Source organism: Pinus tabuliformis, chromosome 8 (assembly GCF_031772625.1).
Source record: "Pinus tabuliformis cultivar Carrire ecotype Pingquan chromosome 8, CPIR1, whole genome shotgun sequence".
NCBI classification, from domain to species: domain Eukaryota; kingdom Viridiplantae; phylum Streptophyta; class Pinopsida; order Pinales; family Pinaceae; genus Pinus; species Pinus tabuliformis.
Genome location: NC_142294.1, coordinates 1,330,842,086 through 1,330,865,233, shown reverse-complemented (window position 1 = coordinate 1,330,865,233; position 23,148 = coordinate 1,330,842,086). Strand labels below are relative to the sequence as shown.

The 23,148-nt window shown below is 39.3% G+C and overlaps 1 protein-coding gene across 1 annotated transcript in view; it reads left to right on the top strand.

The window, feature by feature from the left end:
• LOC149240377 (phosphoglucan, water dikinase, chloroplastic-like) overlaps positions 1-23,148 on the top strand; it is a 246,842-nt gene that overhangs the window by 75,589 nt on the left and 148,105 nt on the right. Inside the window, exons 5-6 of the mRNA XM_089373687.1 lie at positions 15,687-15,812; positions 15,895-16,073. Of these exons, the coding sequence (XP_089229813.1) occupies positions 15,687-15,812; positions 15,895-16,073 (305 nt within the window). The remainder of the gene's footprint in view (positions 1-15,686; positions 15,813-15,894; positions 16,074-23,148) is intronic.

The window sequence follows — 23,148 nt, the reverse complement described above, 5'->3', positions numbered from 1 at the left end:
AGGGAATTCTAAAGTACTCCAAAGGGGTATCTTACAGAGGGTGATCACTTGAGACACTTTGGGAGGCTGGGCACCAAGATAGTGGCATCTTCCCTAAAGTCTTTCCCATTCCATGAACTCATTTATCACATACACCTATGGATTGATGGACCTACCTAGTAACTATCCTTCCCCATTTTCCTAGAAGCATCTAATAGGGCAAATTGTATAATCATCCGTAACACGTGTGGTAACTTTCTTGCAAATCATCAACTAGAAATACATTCGAAGGCAAGGCTTGTGAGAATTTTTTTTGCCCCTAGTGTTGAATATGGTTCACTATGATACTTTAATGGTTTCTTTACCTAGTGATGTTGATTTCTCTTGATCTTGAGGTTATGTTTCAGGGAATTTCTCATAGATGCATTGGATGTCCCTTGATGTTAAAATTGACAACTAGGGCCAAAATCCATGTGGGTCATCTTATTAATGGAAGCTGATATTTTTCTTGGATCCCTCTCATTGAGAGGTGTAGGATTGATCTAAAGATTATCCGATTCCGATAAGTATTCATGGAGATATGAATTTATTTGTGTTATGGGACAATTCGTCAAGGTCGGCCAACAACCAAATAAACCCCACTTGTGCTCAACGTTTTAGTATAAATAGGGGTGGCCTTCAAGTCATTTCAACACACTTGGGATCTCTTCCTCTCTACTTGTCTTTGGGTTTTAGTAGGAGGAGAGGTTCGAAGGGATAACGCTGCCCTAATTCAGAGGGCAAAAGCCGGAATTGCCGGGAACTGTTGGAATAGCCGGAATTGCTAGAACAGGCGGGAAAGCTGACGTAGAGGGCAGAAGCTGCAACTACCGGTAACAGTCAGAATTGCCAGGAATTGCCGGGAATAGCTGGAATTGCCGGGAATAGCCGAAATTGCCGGAACTGCCAGGGATAGCCAGAACTGCTGGGAATTGCCCGATTTGTTGGGAATAGCCGGAACTGGCGGGAAAGCTGACGCAGAGGGCAGAAGCTGAAATTGTTGGGAACAGTCGGAATTGCCAGAACTTCCGAGAACTGTCGGAACTATCGGGAAAAGCCAGAACTGCCGAGATTGCTAGGAATAGTCGAAACTGCAAGGAAACGCTGGAACTGCGGGGAATAGTCGGAACTGTCGGGAATTGCGGGAACTGCTGGGAATTGTCAGAACTGCCGAGAATTGTCAGCACTGTCTGAACTGTCGAGAATTGTCGGCACTGTCGGAACTGCTGGAAAGCTGACGTAGAGGGTAGAAGCCGGAACTGCCGGAATTACCAGAACTGTCGGGAACAACTGGAATCGCCGGAACTACCGGGAACAGCCGGAACTGTCGGGAACATCTGGAATCGCCAGAACTACCGGGAACAGCCGGAACTGCCGGGAACAACTGGAACTGTCAGAACTGCCGAAGGAGAGCAGCATGCAAGGGACAACTAACTAACACTGGGACAGTTGTATGGTACTTAGCAGCTTATACACCAAGCATGCAAGGGACAACTAGCATGCAACAACAAGCATGATAAGGACAACAAGCATTCTAGGGACAACAAAGCAAGCAAGATGCAACCAACACATAGGTCAGTATGGCAACATGGTGCAACAATGCCACATAATACAATACAATGATGGGTACAGTCATGATTAATTAATGAAGCGTGATGAGATGCAACATAGTGATGATGGGTGCAACATGGTGTAGTGCGGTGAGGTGCAACATGATGACAAAATGCAGCACAACGATAGGTGAAGGAGTCACCTTGGAGAATCAGTTGAAGCAGCATGTCTTCAACTGATCTCATGTATCATCTTCTTAGAGATGATCTATGCTGTTATCTAGATAAGTCAAAGTGTTGACTTCTGTTGTAAATGTACTATCTCTCTCTCTCTGCTGAACTATTGAAGAGCATATAAGAAGAATTGATCAAGGGTTTCCCCACATTGGGATTTGTCCCTGGCTAGCGCCACATCTTGTGTCCTCTTGTCTTGGCTTGTCTTCTGCTATTTATGTTTATGTTCTATCTATAGTTTACTTTAATGCTGATGTGATTGCTAATCTGGAAAAGATATTGAGCTAATTGTGAAAATTGAAGTAAATTGCTCTAAGCATAGAACATGCCTAAAATTAACACTTGAGTGGTGGCTTGACAACTTTCTAGTACATCATGAGATCACTTGTGACCTTGCAAGTCCAATGTTGCCGCTCTAGAGATGAGCATTGGCCCTTGAGGAGCTTCCTCATTGATGTATGGCCCCTTTTGCACCATTGGATGCTAAAACATTGAACCAACGAGTACCTAGATGTGCCCTAGAGGACCTAGGATACCCCTTGGTTAGCCTTGTACCTACATGTTAGGTGTTGCCTTGTTCTAGAGTCCAAAAAAGGATGGTGATCACTTGAGACACTTTGGGATGGTTGGAACACCTCTTTTTGATGCCAACAACATGCCCTAGTGTTGCCACGTCACCGATGCAACTTAGGAAGGTGATGTAAAGCTTCTTGATTATGATGTCTTGGATGAGGAGGTGTCGCTTGGAGATGCACCCATTCACATTGGTGCGGTATCTTGGAGCGAGGAACACTTTTGGACCCAATTTGTCACTTAATGGAGATGTTTGTTTAATGAGGATAACATCATCTTGGAGAGATTTTTTTCCATGTGAAGAAAATATGTCATTTTATTATGATTTATCAATTTGTCGAGCTATCTTTAGGTAAGCTTGTAACCTATTAGACTTGTTGGATGCTTTAAGCAAACTTCTAAACGTAAATTGTAAATTAACGAAACTTGACTTGGTCAACCTCATATAAATAAATGGGAGTCAAATTCCTTTGGATTATTGTCACACACACTCAACATTTCTCTCTTGAAAGAATTCACATTAGTGAATTTCTATTTTCTCATTGACGCAATGGCTAAGTAGAGTGCAAATTGTTTTGGGGAGGATATGTTTTGCATGGAGTGGCTTTCTTTGGATTGATGAAGTGATGCTTGGTTGAATGTGTAAGTTTAATGCTATTTTCTTTCTTTTTGCATGAAATTTGTGAAATTACATTTTCCATATGCCATATAAAAATGTGCAATATCTTTCGTGAACTCTTATTTGTATGTATTTGTGCAAATTTGTTATCAAGTATTTGTTACCGCACAATCTAGCAAGTCAATGAGGGAAAACCTATAGGGAAAAGAGCTAGACTAAATGATAAAAAAAGGACAGTGACCCACTTTCACCATGACCAAAGTCCCTTGCTCTTTATGGACTTTCATTGATGGGAGGAGTCCTAGTGAGAAGGAGATCACTTAGAATAGATATGCTATGTACAGGGCATGAAGTGATCAAGCTAGAGCTCATTTGAAAGAGAGGCTAAATAAAGGTACAAGGCTTGAAAAAAGCGAATCGCTCTCTAAGAAAATCCCTAGAAAAGAAGGCACAAGACATAGGGTTTTGAGGTTTTTCGATGGTAATTGGTATTTACAAGGTCAAGGCCCAAAAGAAAAGGCTTCTTATGATATACTTCAACACGTACTGATCTCATATAGCCTTCAAGGAACTCTTCAAGTTGAGGGAAAAGAACCTAGGGTTTCCCTCTTGGAGCAACACTAGGAAAAGAGATTTTATGGATGAAACCCGAGTGGATTCCCACCAAACTTGGAGCATAGGTAGCCTAGGCCCTAAGCTTGATGCTCAGGCCTTCGAATTTTTGAAAAATCACCTCCCTAAAATTTCGCTGCAAGACCTAGATTTTCGCCCTAGCCTTAAAGGACCAAATTTTAAGAGGAAAAATTATGGATGAAAAGTAGAGATGACAACCAAGGACTTGGGCATATGGAATCTTAGGATGTTCAAGATGAGATAAAACGTCCCTAAGGAGGCTCAAAAATTAAAATTGATGCCTTAGGTACCAATTTCAAACATTTACCTACTTCAAGAGATAATGGAGTTTCATGGAGAATTAACAGATAATAATCCACTAGGAACATTCATTACATGCCATACTTTGGATAATATATGCAATACTCCATCTTTCCAAAATCAATCTTCAACAATTAGGGCACAAATTTAGCATATTCTAGAGCCACAATTCATACATTAAACAAATTCAAGAGAAAAGTTTCATCAACATTAGGCACTTACAACAAGACATGCAATATATCCATCCATTACTCAAGAAATAGCTCCAAAGAAGTTCGAACCATCTCCATACATCGAATGCATCCAAAGAGTCTCTAATAGCCAAAGAAACAAATGTGAGTTCTTTACAAGAGAAAGAATCCAAGTGTGATGATGACGAGTAGCTCAAATGAGCTCTCAACTATTTATACATGATCTATTGAGTCAAATTAAGCCTAGAAGCCCCACAACATTATGAAACTAGGCAAGATACATCCTTTGATCACAAGCTGACCAAGTAGCTTTGTAAAAATATGAGTTAACCATCCAAATGCTAGCTGAAATGATGATGTCATGCTGATGTAAGGCCATTGGAAGGTCACATTGAGTCCTCTTTGTGCCAAAATGCGTGAGAGGGACCATAAATCTCGAACTAGAGGATGGCCCCTGACTCTCTAAGTAACTTATAATGCAGGGCCCCAATTTGTGCTTGGGGAACAAAAATTGGTCGCATGGGTCTCCTAATGATAAAATAGCCTGTAATGCTCCAATACTGAGGGCTTTGACGATGGTGCTTGCCCTCCCATGTCTCAAGGAGACGAACCCCTTTGGGCCTTGGATCAACTACAACACCATGTGGTAAATGATAAGCCGATTGGGGCACATTGGTCCAAGTGCATCACCTCGTGAATAATGTGGGGTAATGAGCATAGTGTTGTGGGTGCCGAAGGTGCCCAGGCATGAAATGATGCTTTGCACATGATGGGAGTCCCATGGCTCTCAACGCTTCACTCACGGGTGTCAATATGATCCTCCAGTGCTCTTGGAAGTTGGGCCCCATTGAAGTTGCCCAACCCATGATGAAACCACTTGCCAATTACATATAATGCCCATTATTGCAACTTCACCATTAGGTACAATAATTCATTAGTGCATCTAAGTGAACTAAGCTTGTTAATCAAGGGCACATTGAGACTTCATAGGGGACTTCCCTTATAAAGTTGGGGCTTTGATCTCGAAGTAGTGTTACCTCCCTAGGTAGGAGTGGTTAATAAACAACCCTATCAGGTGTTCCCAACCCCTAAGGGGAAACAAAAGTTCCTAGTACATCCTTCAATTGATAGGTGTCATGTGAATGATGATGAATGGATGGGGATACAGGGGTCTCAAGGCCAAATGTCATGGGTTCAAGGGTGGAAATGATGAGGGATGTCCACATATTGGATGTATAGATGTAGGAGGGAGCAATCGTGGATACATGAGTTACCTCGACCTTCTCTTTTCCACCCTTCTTTATTTGCCTTTTTTCCTTTTCTTGATTTTTCTTTATATTACTGCTTGTGGCTTCAGGAAATGAGAGCATGCTATGTATGGGCAGTGCATTGCCCATTAGGGGTTGGGACGTGCATGGGTTCCTTTAATGATGTGGGGGCACTTATAAGCCCTAGGAACCAATTTGACGACCATAATGGTAAGCGGTAGAACTCATCTTTGGCTTTTGCCCACGTGCTATATTAAATGTCTCGACCATCTTTTGCATTTTATACTATTCTTTTTCTTTGTTTCTTGCTTGTGGCCATGATATGCTTTTAACTTTCTTTTAGCCGTGTCAACCTCTGAGGCAACATTTCTAGCCCAAGATGTCCAATAAAAACAAGCATAAACTATGTTGCGGGGGAGCGCCCCCCCCTTCGAACCCGCTCCCAATCTGCGCTCCGGGCGGGAGCGGCTCGGGAGTGGGTCGGGAGCGTGCTCCCGAATAAAATTTTTTCACTCCCTACCAATTTAGGAATTGCTGTCGGGAGCGTCGCCCCCGTCGCTCCCGGAGCGAAAATTACAGCCCGGGAGCGATCACTCCCGTCTGCTCCCGAATTATAATTTTTCGATCCGGGAGTGAATCGCGCGGCGCCGGGAGCGATCTGGCGGAAGACAAAATCCGCGGACCCGAAAAAAAATCAAATTTAAAAAAAAAAATTGTTTTAAAAGCCCAATGGGGCTAAAAATATTTCATTATCACTTGAATGAGTTGAGTTAGAGCTGGAGAGCAAGAGCAAAGGAGCGAGGAGAGCGAGGAGCAAGGAGCAAGCCTGCAAAGAGGTAAGTAACTTAGTAATTTAGTTAGTTTAGTTAGTTTAATTTAGTTAGGTAGTAATTTAGTTAGTTTAATCTAGTTTATTAATTTTATTTATTTTAAAAATCATGAATCTAAATTAAATTAATTAATCTAAATAAATTAAATTAATTTGCAGATTCAAAAGCCTACAAATATCAAACACCATGGACCTGGCTATATTTCTTGGCATTTTCCTCTTCTTGGTCCCTTTTATGGTTATTATGGTGCTGGAGAGTAGGAAACGGAGGGGCCAAAAAATGAAGAGGGAGATGAAGAAGCTGGAGAAAGTCGAATTGATGAGAACCCCGGTGAGGAAGAGCTGGAGGAGGGTGAACATGACTCTCGAAAAACAAAACAAGACCAAACCCCATTGTGGAAATATGTTAACAAGGTTGAAACAGGGAGAGGGGTGGAACCACTAAATTTCATTGCCCCCATTGCAACAATGATTACACAGGTTCATACACCCATGCCAGAAAACACCTCTGCGGGAAAAGGCCATGGGATGGAGACAAACAAATAGGAATCAAAACTTGTCTAGCGGTGTCAGCATCGGATAGAGCCAAATACATAAGGGAAGAGGAGGAAGCCCAATACAAATAAAAAAATCAAGGGGTTTCTTTGAACCAAGCTCACAACCACAAGCACAAAGAACTCCTTCAGTATCCTCCCAAGGCAGTGGATACAGAAGCACAGGGTCATCATCTTTAAGGCGTAGAACCATATCAGATTTCCTTGGTGAGGGGTGTAGGAATGATGTGGATTCAAAGGTTTACAGGTTTCTCTATGCATGTGGGATACCATTCAATGTTCTTCACTCACCTTATTGGCACGAAATGGTTTTTGCCATAAATGATGCGCCTAAAGGATACAAGAGCCCTGGGTATGACAAGGCAAGAACCGTTGGACTTGATCATGAAAAAGCAAAAATATCACATTCTTTGAATAGAATGACAAGTTCTTGGACTGACCATGGGGTGTCCATTGTATCTGATGGATGGACAAATGTAAAAGGCAAGCCATTGATAAATGTTCTTGCTGTGTCTGTTAGTGGTGCCATCTTTCTAACTGCACATGATTACTCAGACAAGTTCAGGACCGCTATCAACATTGTAGAAGCATTACTTGAAACAATTGACCGTATTGGGCCGTACATTGTCATCCAAGTCATCACTGATAATGCTGCTAATTGTAAGGCAGCGGGAGCAATTATTGAGGATAAATACCCCAACATATTTTGGTCTAGATGTTTGGTTCACACATTGAACCTTCTGATGCATGATGTTGTCAAGAACAAAAATGCACAATACCAATGGATTGGTGATTTGTACAAGAAAGGCAAACAAATGATAAAATTTATTACAAATCATAGCAATACCCATGGCCTTTTCCGCAATCACTCGAGATTGGAGTTGTTGAAGATTGCGAAGACCAGATTTGGTAGCTATTACCTCACCTTCAGGTGCCTTTTGAAGGTAAGAGAGTCATTGGCTAGCATGGTATCAAGTCCACATTGGCAGGTATTAAAGGAAAGGGCTACAAATGCAGCTGACAGGGAAGGTTTTGAACTGGTGGAGGAGGCCGCTCTTGATGGTCAGTTTTGGACAAGTGTGAGGCAAGTATTGGATTTCACCAAGCCCATTTATCACATGATTCGGTTTGCAGATACAGACAAACCAGTGATTGGCGAGGTGTATGAGCAAATGGATACCATGTTGGGGCAAATAAAAGATATTGTTCATAACAGAGATCCCAACTTGTACAAACTAATTCATGATTGTGTGTGTAAATGGTGGAATAGACTTAATCTTCCACTACATTGCTTGGCGTATATCCTTACGCCAAAATACTCCTCTACATCTTGGTTGGGCCAACCTGCACCAGGGGGTAGGATTAGGACCAAACCCCATTTAGATCCAGAGGTAACCAGTGGATATTTTCAAGCATTAGAAAAGTTGATACCTGATAGGGAGGAATGTGCAGCTGTGCGCCTTGAAATAGGAAAATACTTCAGTGGCACTGGTTTGTATGGTAACTTCCATGCAATGGACGACAGAGATAGATTTGATTCTCTCACATGGTGGGAAATTGATCAGGTGTTCATGTCCTAAGTGTCGTAAAAATGCTCAAAATTCAAAGTGCTCAGAACTGGTTCAAAGCTGAACGACTGGAAAGTGCTCGTCCTCCCGATTCCGGCGCCGCAAACGGTTCGAAAAACGGTCACCGTATGAGGAAGATATGGCCAAAAGAATATTTTGCCCAAAACATTAGAAATTTGATTTTTTTTAAAAAAATTGAAAAAGGAATATTTTGCGGAATATTCCTTGGAATATTCCAAGGAATATTCCCTTTCCAGCCACCAATCAGAGGGCGCCACGTGGCCCCAGATGACGTCAGCAGACTTTTGTTGGGCGGATGTTAAAAAGGTTATTTTGGCCGGATGGGGAGTCGAACCCCCGACCTACCACATATTAACTCAACGTTTTGACCAGCACGCCACCAACGACCATTGTGTTATGCATGGAGGAAATTATTTTAAATTTTAAAATATGCTACAGGCGGGAAAGTAGGGGGCCAGCCCCCCAACACCATACGACCAGCGCCTAGAACCAGGAGCTAAACCCTTAACCACCCGACGCAGAATCCTAGCCAAACAGCCAGCGCGCAATCCGAGGCCAGCATTAAATTTAACTGCAGTAAGATGGCGGCAGAATTGGCGGAGCGCCAAATTTGGCGGTCCCGCCATATTTGGCGGGCTTAACTGGCCTTCACTAAATGTAACTGGGGTTTTGTTAGGCCAAACTGGCAGCCAGGAGTAAATGGCCATAACTTTGGCCCCAGAAAGTCGGTTTTGGACGAATTTTTTTTTGATTTTGGGTATTTTCGACCTTCTGAAGCCATTGGTGCAGGTATTACAGCCATCAGAGGTCATTTGCATACGTTTTGAAGCCGTGAAAGTTCTAGGAGACACTAGGGGCTAGTATTGGGAAGACTGTACAGGGTTGCAGGTATCCATTGGAGGTGATCCAATAGTCAATCCTGAAGGATTCAAGTGTTCTGAATCCATTTCTACCATCTATTTCTCCTGTCGATGCTTCTATTCAGCTGTATTTTCAATTTGAGCATTTTATATAAACAAGGACAAGCCCATTTGGGGGCTTTGGACTCAGCAGACGTAGCCCTGGAGGGGGTGAACTGCTTTATCAACTTCTTTTGCATCTGTGGTTGGTTTATTTTGCAGAACAAATTCGTTTTAATGTGTTAAACAGTAAAAGGAAATAATTCTGCTATGCTTAGATGGGTCATAAACAGCTGAAAATTTCATGTGTTTCCTTTCTGCAAGACATGGAAGTCTTTTAAACATGTTTATTTCTGAATTGAATACCTTGCAAACCAATTTCAAGTAGTTTCAAATTCAGATCAAGTTGGTATCAGAGCTAGATTGTTGCTTCTTTGTATCAAAATCAGTCAAATAAGCTATAGACAGAGCCTGAAATGAGCCAGGAAGCCTTCGAAATGCTCTTGTTATACAATTGCAAAGTAGATAAATGCTCTTTTCAGTCAATCTCTAGTGTAGTTGTCTTTTGATTGTTTTTGTGCAAAGATCTTCTAATTGTCTTGCAAGTATTGATGCTTACCAGGTTGAAACTTAAAAGAGGGGAAGGACAGTTGACTAGAGAACGAGAGAATCCTCAGTCAAGGAAGGCCAGAGAGCCATCACCTCCACCTTCAATTTCACCCTCAAGAGTCTCAGCAGAAGCTTCAAGGATGTCTGAACATGAAGGAGAAATTCCTATAGAGACAGATCCAAGAGAAGAAGAAAGAGTCTTCAGAAAGGCTTTCTTAGATCTCACTGAAATGGTGAGGATATTGTACCAAGAAAGAAATGAGAAATTGGCTGGAGAAGCGTCCAAACATCCACATGAAGGAGAGGGCTCTTCAGGAGGTAAGAAGGATGATGATCATTCCAAGAAAGGACATGGAGGTAATGGTGATCCACCACCCCCATCTTCACCTTCTTCCTCTTCATCCTCGTCTTCTTCTGTTCATAAGCATAGATCCTCTGGAAAAAGTCCTTTTTTGAAGCTTGATGTAAAATTCGAATTACCTATGTTTAATGGTGAAGTGAATGCAGAAAAGCTTGACAACTGGATTAGGCAGTTGGAAGTTTACCTGAGGATCCAAAATATGCATGATGATGCCACAAAGATTCAGTTGGCTTCTTTGAGAATGGATGGAGCAGCCTTGGTCTGGTGGGAGGCCAAGACTAAAGAAGAGATCAAGAAATTTGGTAAGGTTACCTTAACATGGCCTGAATTTCTGTTAGCCATTAAAAAACAGTTTTACCCTCTTGCTCACATGCAGAAAGCCATTATGAACTGGCAAAATTTCAGACAACTTAAGGGTCAGAGTGTCCAAGACTACACCCAAGAATTCAGGAGAAGAGCTCTCTTGTTAGGGGTAGATTTACAGACCCAAGAAACCTTGCTGAAATATATTGGAGGCTTGCATAGCTACCTTAGACACACCATCTTGATGTTTAACCCTACTAGCCTGGACGAGGTTTGTGTCCAAGCTACCCATTTAGAGGTAAGGGGAAAAAACACATTTGAAGAGGGTAGAAACAAGCCCCCCAAGGGGAAAAGCAAAGAGAAAACCTCCAAGGGAAAGGGCAAAAAGAATGCATCTGTCAAACAGGAGAGTGAGAAAGTGATATGTAAACACTGTTCTAAACCAGGCCATGAGGAGAAAAACTGTTGGAAATTACATCCTGAAAAAAGACCTCAATCTAACAAATCCAAAGGGAAACAGAAAACTGCTGCTACTACATCTACACCACAAGATTTAGGGGAAGATTCAGGTGATGAAACCAAAATTACAGCCATGGGTTTGAAAAACTTGAAGGGAAAAGAAGTTGAAACTCAAGCCAACACTAGTACCTCAAACTGCCATGTACAAGCTCCTAACGAGGAAGAAAGAATTGAACTGTTTCATGTGAGTGTGATTTCAAAACATACTAAGATTGACACACTTTTTGATAGTGGGTCACAAGCAAACCTTATATCAGAGGACTTGGTCAAGCAGCTTAAACTTGAGACCGTTCCACATCCGAAGCCATATCCACTTGGATGGATTTGCAAGGATGCAAATTTACAAGTTTCAAGAAAGTGCACATTGCGCTTTGCAATTACTGCACATTTTATTGATACAGTTGAACTTGATGTGGTACCTTTTGATATAGCAGGAATTGTTTTGGGAAGTCCTTATTTGTTTGACAGGAAAGCTATCTTTCATCGCCATGAAAACAAATATCATCTGTTCAAAGATGGCAAGGAGTTCATTGTTAGAGCTCATCACAAGAAGACAAATATAGCGATGGTGAATGCAGGACAGGTAAAAAGGCTGGTCAATTCAAGTAAGAATTTTGTTCTTCTTATGATTAAGCCCAAGGTTGATGTGAATCATGAGTAGGGGGCCAGCCCCCCAACACCATACGACCAGCGCCCAGAAGCAGGAGCTAAACCCTTAACCACCCGACGCGGAATCCTAGCCAAACAGCCGGCGCGCAATTCGAGGCCAGCATTAAATTTAACTGCAGTAAGATGGCGGCAGAATTGGCGGAGCGCCAAATTTGGCGGTCCCGCCATATTTGGCGGGCTTAACTGGCCGTCACTAAATGTAACTGGGGTTTTGTTAGGCCAAACTGGCAGTCAGGAGTAAATGGCCATAACTTTGGCCCAGAAAGTCGGTTTTGGACGATTTTTTTTTTGATTTTGGGTATTTTCGACCTTATGAAGCCATTGGTGCAGGTCTTACAGCCATCAGAGGTCATTTGCATACGTTTTGAAGCCGTGAAAGTTCTAGGAGCCACTAGGGGCCAGTATTGGGAAGACTGTACAGGGTTGCAGGTATCCATTGGAGGTGATCCAATAGTCAATCTTGAAGGATTCAAGTGTTCTGAATCCATTTCTACCATCTATTTCTCCTGTAGATGCTTCTATTCAGCTGTATTTTCAATTTGAGCATTTTATAAAAACAAGGACAAGCCCATTTGGGGGCTTTGGACCCAGCAGACGTAGCCCTGGAGGGGGTGAACTGCTTTATCAACTTCTTTTGCATCTGTGGTTGGTTTATTTTGCAGAACAAATTCGTTTTAATGTGTTAAACAGTAAAAGGAAATAATTCTGCTATGCTTAGATGGGTCATAAACAGCTGAAAATTTCATGTGTTTCCTTTCTGCAAGACATGGAAGTCTTTTAAACATGTTTATTTCTGAATTGAATACCTTGCAAACAAATTTCAAGTAGTTTCAAATTCATATAAGAAACATATGACGACCACGGACTTTTGCCAAAATTGGCAAAAAAAGTTCTTTCACAGGTTGTAAATACTTCTTCTGCAGAGAGGTGTTGGAGCACCTACAACTACATACATAATGTGAAAAGAAACAGACTCAATGAAAACCGAGCAGAAAGCTTGGTTTATGTGCACTACAACTTGAGGTTGTTGAGTCATTACTGTGATCGGGCTTATGAGGATCCTACATATAAAATTTGGGACAATCATCCAGAGGATGACAATTGGGAGGATGGCATTGTACATCTTGAAGAACTAGAAGAGGAACTTATAAGGGATGAAGATGAAGCAGCTGCAACAGCCATGCCACCTCCACCTCCACCATCTAGTAGCAGTGCTCGAGGTCCGAGTCTTGTTCCTTTGCTGTCGCCACCTCCATCTACACCCTCACGTGGAGGGCATGTGCCTTCTAGTTTTGGTCGTCGGTCTGTGCAGGAGACTCCTAGAAGACCACCACGACCTGCTTATACACCTGGAGACTCTCATGGCAAGGGCGACATGTAGATTTACAATTTACTTGTCTTTTCTAGTTTCTATTAGACTTTAGTTTTCATAACTGTTGAGTTTTGAGTCCTTGACTCTTGACTCTTTCATATCATAATGATATTTTTTGTAAACAATATATGACTGTGACAATGAAAATTTGAAGTTTGAAGTTGGCAATTATAACTCATTGGTAATGATTGTGAATTATGAATATGATGCTTCGTGAAAGACTAAAGTTGTTTCATTTCATTTCATTATTCATGTTTCATTTTATAACATTTCATTTCATGTTAACAGTTAGAAGTTAGGACTTAGAAATATCTAAGATATTACTTCTTGTAATGGTTAAACTTAGCTTGCAAGTACAACCTTGGTGATCAACGATGATAAATGTTATATATTGAATTTTCAATTTTGAAAGCTTGAAGTTGAAAATTTAAGATTGAATTTGATGAATCATGATTCACGAGACTCAATATGTTGCAGTTGTAATATGTATTTTACTAACTTGTGGACATGGTTGATGAAGATTATAATTTCTAGATGATTGATCATTGATGTGATATGGTTCAATGATCAATGATCAATCTATGTTTTTCTATGTTTTTTATGTCTAATTCATCATTCTACATATTTTTGTTGACATATATGTATCAAAATTAAAAAATATATATATTTTTAAAAAATCGCTCCGGGATTTTCTCCCAAACCGGGAGCTTCTGAAAATGGTTGCTCCCGCTCCCGTTTTCGCTCCCGCTCCTCGCTTCCGCTCCCCGCTTCCGCTCCCGCTCCCAAGTAACATAGAGCATAAACACCTGATTGCACAATGAAAAACATACCTTTTGGATTGGATTGCCCACCTCCTAGTAACATAGAGCATAAACACCTGATTGCACAATGAAAAACATACCTTTTGGATTGGATTGCCCACCTTCTAACATATGCCCTGGACAGATGGGTGAGGGGACTTATGACTGATGTAGGGAGAAAAGATCAAATGGCACAATGTATCGGCTACATCGATGGCTATCAGGGGCTGCTAGCTGCTGGTTGAAGAGATATCTAGGAGAAAAATTTCTCCTATGGGGTCACCCACTTTTGGTGGGTAACGGTATCCATGAAAGGAATTAGTTTTCTTGTATCCTTTGACCTTAAGTCTTCTATACAAGAGAGTTGCTAGGGTTTCTAAAGTGAAGTGAATTATCTTCCACCCTCTCTATCCAAGGTCCTCTTATCTTGACCTCGCCCTAATTGACTGCATTGCCCGATTGATTAGAGGCACTGGTCTTGGTGTGTCGATCAACCTTAAATTTCCTCTTTTTAATTTAATTTATGGTAACTAGTGTCAGGGTTTGGTTAAAACTGCATTTTGTAGCAATTTTGCCCTATATGTTATAGTCCTTTAGGTAGGAATTGCATCTATTAACTTTTGAAAAATAAATATATCAATTTATGCATGTTTTACTTTTGATTTTAGGGCTGATGTCTTGGTTTCTTTTGCTGTTTTGTGCATTTTCAGCCATTAAAACTATTGGTTAACCTATCACTTGTTTACATCCTTGAATAGCCTCAAGCTGTTGTTGACCTAGGCTATTTTTATTGCTGTTCACTGCTTTGCATCCTGTAAATCTGCTTACCTATAAAATCGTAACTTACAACAGCATTCTTTATTTGATGGTGGCTAGTGGGAAATCTTACTTGAACATCTATAGATCATGTCTTTGCCTCCAAGGCCTTGCCAGTGATTTCTTCTATCTCATCAGCTCTGTCCATTCATGAACCTGTCTTTATTGAAAATTATTTGGGGTATTTAGTTGCGAGTCCCTTAGAAAGCTACTTGGCTTTGATTCCTAGGTCATCTAACCTTTAAATTTTGTCGGGGAAGCTTCCCTTGTGGGGATAATACCCAACCACAAAACAATAAGGGAGAAGCCACTGAGGTGATAGTGGTGGCTAATCCCATTGTTGCCCGCAGACCTAGAGCGCCTAGTGAGGCTTTGCACTAGGCTGCTAGAATTTGTGGTAGGATTTCCATTTTGATTTCTGATCATTGAATTGTGAGGACAATTTGTAAGTTTCTAGAGAAAAGTTGCGGGGGACACGTTATTGGTGTAAAAATTTAGGGTGCATATATTCATAGAGACCATACTAAAGAGAGAAAAGTAAAAGAATTGACTTATTTTTAATTTTGTGACAACACATTTTCCTACACACTTACAGCATGTCCTATCATATTTTATAATCTCCGTAAAGTGCTAAGGTGACTATGAATACATGCAGCCTGATTTTTTTCCGCTGGCTAAATATTCTTGGAGTGTTAATACTTAATATTCCAACTATTGGCTGGTTATTAGAGATTAGTAACTTGTAATTGAAGTTCTTTATATCTCTGAAAGTTAACACCTAACTTATATCAATTTGATTTTGGGTATGTTTATAAGCCACCAGTTAAGGAATTTTGCAGATCTCTGTGCACTTGTTTTGTCCATACAAATACATCTCTTCTATTATCCAATAGCTTATTATCTTTAATTTTTTTTTTTGTTATCATTTTTTGGGTTCATTTTTTTACTAACGAACTTACAAGATTATCTATGATATGTAGGAGGTTCTTGTGATTCGGAAGATACATCCTTGCTTGCCTTCATTCAAGTCTGAATTTACTGCTTCAGTTCCATTGACACGTATAAGAGATATTGCCCACCGGAATGACATTCCTCATGATCTGAAGGTTGGTGATTATTATGTTTCTTTAGATCATTTTTTAATTGTCTTAGCTATGTGTTACTCATCTGACTTGCATTTGCTCGCAGCAAGAAATCAAGCATACAATACAAAACAAACTCCATCGTAATGCGGGTCCAGAAGATTTGATTGCAACAGAGTTAATGCTTACAAGGGTCACTAGGAACCCTGGAGAATATAGTGAAGCATTTGTGGAGCAACTAAAGATCTTCTATAATGAACTTAAAGATTTCTTCAATGCAGCAAGGTCATTACTAGCCTACAGTGTATTAATTTGATATACGGATGCTCTTTACGGCTGTTTTTGAGGATGAATACCATATCATCTGCACTGTTGTTTGATGCATCGAATAGGACATTCAGTCTGGATAATTTATGCAGTAAATACTTATTTTTCTAATTGCTGGAGGTTCCTGTCAGTCAAGATTTTGCCTCTGACATTCAAACAAACATTCGATGGACCTTTCTGTCTTCCTTTCTCTTTTGTGTGAGCTTTTCTTATCTTCTTTTCTTCTTCTTTGTAAAAAATGCTACTTCAATAAACTAAAAATATAGTACAGAGGTGATATACAAACAGGCATGAGTCTACCTGAAGGACAACAGAGAGCCTTTACGTCAGACTGCACCTAAATTGCACAATCTCACACGTCTCTCCCATGGAGAGTCGGTCTAGCTTTAAACTGTACATCCAACTCATCAAATTGATGCCTCTAAATATAGAGATAGAGAACAAGGAACCACTAAAAACAGCCTCACATTGAAGTTTCCTCAAAGTAAAGTCTACCTAAAGGACAAGAGAAAGGTCTTTAGGTTAGATTGTGTTGAAGAATGTAACTAGTGTCGGTCTTCATAATTGTATTTAAGTCATGTATTTGTCAAAAGAAAGAAAAATATATTTTATTATTAAATAAATTGACTTATCAAAGCATGGGTTTCATGCTTGGGTCAATTGTTTATAGGTCAAAGCCTCCATTGCAGGCTTCTAGTGTTTATGTCAAGTGTCCTTGTCCATGTCATAATGTAAAGAACCCTTCTTGGGTTTAATTTGTTAAGAAACAAATTTATTTTATCGTAAAACAAGTCTTCTAGACCTCCTCCACAAAGTCGGCCTCAAAGAAATGACAAGTCGGCCTCAACAAGGAAATTCAACCTCACAAACTCACTATATATTGGAGCAACTCAACTCATTTGGAAGCACATCTCTCACAAGTTCGAATTACAGTAGCTGGGAGCAGAAAAAGCGCGAAGTTCAAGAAGGAAGCTGGAATCAAAGTCTTTTTGTCTCTCTCTCTCTTTCTCATGTGCAACGGAATTCTGAAGTTGGGAAACTGCATCAAAGATGTGAAGCTACGTTGAAGCTGTGAAGTTGCATCAAGGTCGAGGTTGTGAAGCTTCTAGGTTTGAGCTACTCAAGTTGCTAGATTGAAACTGTAGTCCTAAAGTTGGGGCGAAGTTCTGAAGTAGGGGTTCGAAATTCTGGGTTGAAGCTGTATTTGAGAAGCTGGCACTTGGTAACTTTGGAAGAGATCATCTATCAGAAGGAAGAGATGGCTTGGTGGAGGAGGAGGATCTTTTGGTCTAGGGTATAGATCTATCTTAATTTGAATCTACTGAACGAAGAGTTCTGATTGGACTTTCCCCTATAAAGGGGTTCTAGCCCTGGCCGAGTGACTACATTTGGTGTCCACGATCTTCATGTTTTTGCTTTGATGATTGCTTGATGAGAAAAATATAAGGCAAGAACATAAAGAAGCTAATAAGAACATAATAATATCACAAGTAATTATCAACATAAGAAAATCTTTCGACCTTTTCGATTGTCTAACATGGTATCAAAGCTAAGGTGAAGAAGGAAGAAAAAGACATGTAGAAGATCTATTGAAGAAAAGGAGATCAAGGAAAGGTAATTAAAGAGGATCATATAAAGGGATATGCCTACTATCTATAGGAACTATGTCAAGCTCAACAAAGGCAAAAAACAAACTAGAAGGAGCTTCTAACTATAGGGCCTAGAAAAAGATGATAGATCTTATTCTCTAAAAGAACAAAGTTTTGAATCTTCAAGGAAAAATCAAGAATCTTATAGATGAATCAAGTGAAGCAAATAAAGCAAAGTTCAGAGAAACAAAAATATTGGTTATGAACCAAATAGTGGATAGAGTTAAGAACAACCTAATTCCATACATATCCAACATAAATTCTTCTCAAAAATGTATGAGGCTCTCAACAAATTATTCACCATCAAGAACATTGGTCAAATAACAAGCCTCAAGAATGAATTAAGGACTATTAAAATTTAAGATAACAAAAGACGATACTGTATCATCCTAATTTATAAGGATATCTAGGATTAGAGATGATCTCCAAGCGATAGATGAATTTGTACTAGAAAAAGAGATCGTAATCACTGCTTTTCTAGGACTACCAAAATCTTGGAGTGCTTTTCCTTCAGGACTTAACAGTTGGAAGGATACTACATCATTTGAACAAATGTGGAGTGCATGCGGTCAAGAAGAAGCTCGAATATCGTTAGTAAACAACAAGGAGGATGAAGAAGAAAACACCTCTAATGCCTATTCTGCTTATCACAAGAAGAAGGGATCTTTCAAAAAGTTCAAAGGACAAAAGAAGAAAGTTGACCTAACCAAGATTGAATGTTACAATTGTCACAAGATGGGTCACTACAAAAATCAATGTCCGGAGAATCCAAAGAATAATAAGAGAGATAGGGATCAAGCAAATGTTACCAATGAAGCTCCACCTAAGAAGAGCAAAACTGAAAAATCAGAAGTCAAAGACTTATACTACTAAGTCCTTTCTCTCACATATCCCTCTTAGTCTTCGTTTTTAAGTTTTGAATTGTTTTCCTTTATTTTTTTTATTTTTAAAATTTGTAGGTCTGACATGTCTTGGTAGAACATTTTTGAATTATTTTGATAGGTTGTAGGTATCCCTCAAAAGGATTGGGTTAAGAGGGAACCTCCACCATGTTACCAAAGATATGTATTTTGTTCTTTGTTTCATCCCTTCATGTTTAGTTTCCTCCTTACATCAAGACTTGTTTATATTATATGCTAATAACCTTTTTCTTTATATTTTCCTTGATTAGGAAAGCTTGCTGAATGCTCAAGGGTTATGGAGGAGACTTCAAAGGATAGACTTGAAGCATGGTAGAAGTTCTATTGCAAAGGAAGCCCTTCAAGAATTAATGTCCTACAAGGTTTGTTAAGAAACAACTCAAGGTATGTTTTAGACTATAAGCTTTGTTATAAAGTTATCTTCACGTAAAAGGTATATTCATTCTCTTTTGAAATTTTGCTTTACATTACTGACATCGTTATGTCTAGGGTTTTGAATCTTAAAGATTCTTGTTAGGGTGATTAATCATTAGATTAAATCTACCCTCGATATACTATCATTTGATCATTCTTGTGTAACCCTAACCTTTAGGGTTCACTATAAAACCCTAGCCTCTTGTTCCTAAGTCTATGTTAATATTATGAAACACTAGTCTACTTAGGGTTGTTGATGAAATCTAGAAATCCTATTCTTTTGATGTTTAGGGTTTTGGTATTGTTATGATAGAAACCCTAGTTTTTTAAGGTTCACTGTTAATGTCTAAATTATGTATTGAATCCCCAGATCTTTAAGGTTTGGTGAATTAGGGTTTGTGAACAAAGCCCAAGTAAGATTCTAGGAATGAAGCCCTAGGTGTATGTTCAATCAAAACCCTAGTTTGGAGAAAATTGTTGTATCTTAATTTTGATGTATTAATGTTTGTGTCTTGGGTTCACCTAATAGATATGGATATTGATATGAGATGCTAGTACATAAAATCCTAGATATGTATATGTGAGTAAGCTGATGCTCATATTTTTAGTTTGTGAAATCTAGAGTTTGTAACAAACCCTAGTAGAATCTAACATGTAAATTATGAAAATTGTTGAAACCTTAGATGCATAGTAAGATTGTTACTTGATTGAATTGTTGATATCTAAGGCTTTGTGTCTTGACGATGGAGTCTAAGGGTTTGTGACAAAACCCTAGGAAGAGGTTGAAGTTTGGTATGTGTCTCTTGCTGATTATGAACCTAACTAGGTTTAGGTATTTGATATCTAAAGTATTTGATTGTTTTGATGCTTCCATTATATTGACATAATTTTGATATAGTTAACTTCATGCTTCTATATATGTATTTTGGTTGTACTTGCTATTCAAGTTTTTGCAGGTACATAATTTTCAAGATGGTGAAGATGCTCGTATGGTGTTAATAACTAATAAGCATGATGAAGGAAGTTATATGAATGATGGTAATCAGGATGAACTTGATGCCATAAGAAGGAATAAAGCCGTGAAAGGTTCTCTGATGTTATAGAAAAAAGAAGAGGTTGATCTCCCTAAGTTGAGAGGGAGCCTAGAAAAAGTATATTTCCTTGTTGAGAGGGAGGGCATATTATGACAATGAATACTTTGAAGTAAACAAAGTGCTATCAATAAATATTCATGAAGTTGCAAACAAAAGACTTGAGAAGATATGAGGATGTATTTAGTGCTGCAGAAGAAATGAAAGAAGGAAGAAGCTTCCGACAAATTATATATGAATAACTTGATGATGAAAGCAACAACATGATTATTGAGGACCCCAAAGGTGTGTGTTTGCTTGTATATATATTTGAAAGTTTATCACTGATTGGGATTGTGTTTGTACAGGTAAATCTCTCCACAAGAAGATTGAAGACTTTGGAAGCATGTTTGGACAAATGGATATATCTGGTTTAGTTTCTTAGGGAGAGATGAAGCATCTAATGGCAGATGCTTGGGAGGCCATCTGACCGACCTAAGTGTTGTTGTCTAGACCCTGAAGAGGGAGGGTGGCATTGGTCATGGAGATCTGACCTTGGATACGCACCTAGATCCCTAGGTTGATGGTTAGCAAGTAAGCCTAATGGTACCTAGATTGGTTGAAAGCTTGAGTCCATCTTAGTCCCACTCGGATAGAACACCTTGGTCAGGTTTCTATTCCACAACACTGAGTGTGCTAGAACTCTCTGTAGTTCATTTTGGAGATCTTTCATGTACCTCTATATATATGTAATTATAAATACCTCCCTAGTTAAGAGGCAGTGTTGAAGAATGTAACAAGTGTTGGTCTTCATAATCGTGTTCAAGTCATGTATTTGTCAAAAGAAAGAAAATAATTTTTATTATTAAATAAATTGACTTATTAAAGCATGGGTTTCATGCTTGGGTCAATTGTTTATAGGTCAAAGCCTCCATTTCAGGTTTCTAGTGTTTATGCCAAGTGTCCTTGTCCATGCCATAACCTAAAGAACCCTTCTTGGGATTTATTTGTTAAGAAACAAATTTATTTTATTGTAAAACCAGTCTTCTAGGCCTCCTTCACCAAGTCGGCCTCAAAGAAAGGACAAGTTGGGCTCAACGAGGAAGTTTGACCTCACAAACTCACTATATATTGTAGCAACTCGACTAATTTGGAAGCACATCTCTCACAAGTTCGAATTACAGTAGCTAGGAGCAGAAATAGTGCGAAGTTCAATAAGGACACTGGAATCAAAGTTTTTGGGTCTTTCTCTCTCTTTCTCATGTGTAACAAAATTTTGAAGCTGCATTGAAGATGGGAAACTACATTGAAGTCGTGAAGCTGCATCAAGGTCGAATTTGTGAAGTTGCTAGGCTAGAACTACTGAAGTTGCTAGATCGAAATTGTAGATCATCTATCAGAAGGAAGAGATGACTTGCTGGAGGAGGAAGGTATTTTGGTATAGGGTATTGGTCTATCTCAATTTGAGTCTACTAAAGGAAGAGTTCTGATTGGGTTTTACCCTATAAAGGGGTTTTAGCCTTGGTTGAGTGCCTACATATGGTGTCTATGATCTTCATGCTTTTGCTTTGATGATTGCTTAATGAGAAAAAGATGAACCAAGAACGTAAAGAAGCTAATAAGAACATGATAATATCACAAGTAATTAACAACATAAGAAAATCTTTCTGCCTTTTTGATTTTCTAATCGACTGTACCTCATCCACACAACCTCTCACATATATTCTAAGGAGAATGCCTCTAGCTTTAAACTGTACATCTAAGTCATCAAAAAAGATGTTTGTAGAGATAGAGAACATAGAACAACTAAAAGTATTCTCACAACAAAGTTTCTATGAAGTATACAATGCAACAACTCGAAGTATCTTGCGAGTGCAAAGGGCCAATGGAGTCAACATCACTTAATAGAGAAGATTTCTAAAAAATCTTACTACAAAGGAGATGATGCCAAGTGTCTCATACAAGGTCCCAACATTTTTTAGCACACTTTTAGCTCTAGAAGATGTGGTGAATAATTTCAACCCATCCAAAATGTAGGCATGTTGCATCTTCTAAGCATGACTGCCGTGATCATTCCTTAGAGGGAAAATCCTAGTAGATTAGCAGCCATGTAAACACCCTCAACTTTAGGAGAATTTGAAAGGCCACATTCTCTGGAGACAATTCACCCACTTCACTTTTTTACATGAGAGACCCCATACTTTAAACGTGACTTGGAAGTGTTACCCCTTGTTGACCACTACGTGTCAATGACCCATAGCAGTACACCCCCTTTTTTCGCAAAAGGGATAGCTTCTGATCGATGTGTTCATGCCATCCAACTATCATCATCAGCCTGAGGATCATGTTATAATGTAAACCCATTCTGCGTGTGTATAATGTAAATAATCTCAGCAAATCCGGGTCGTGTATGTAACTACCTAGGTAAACCTACTTTTCTGGTGACAATCTGCATTTCGAGAGTTTTTTTGTCTCACTGATCCATTCTCGGATGGTTAGCAGAGTTTTCCTTTAGCCTTATCCCAAAGCCGAAATGGATTTTGTCATTGGGATCTTAGGGGAGTCCTAGTGTTCTAGATCGAGTTTATGTAAAAGTGATTTGGGAATAATCTTAACTATTTGGTTAGGTTATTTTATTACAAATCACTTGATTTGCTAGATTATATTTGTGTCGCAGAACTGGGTAGTCTGTGAGGGTCTTTTGCAAATGGGTTTTCCCCCTTGAGATGTAAAAAATGTAAAATCAGGATGTAAAGTCTTTTGAAGGTTGGAAAAAAATTTATCCCCTCATAGGTTAGTTAATTAAATTTTCTGGCCAAAATTAATTAAATCCTAAGTTAGAAATTTAATTAATTTTAGATCCTAGGTAAATTTAAATTCTCCGAAGGCAAAATTCGTCGGCCCTAAAAAATTAAATGTTAAGAGGTCCAGGGAGTAAGGCAAATTAATTATTTTGCTAAATTTTAAGCCTTTGGTCCCT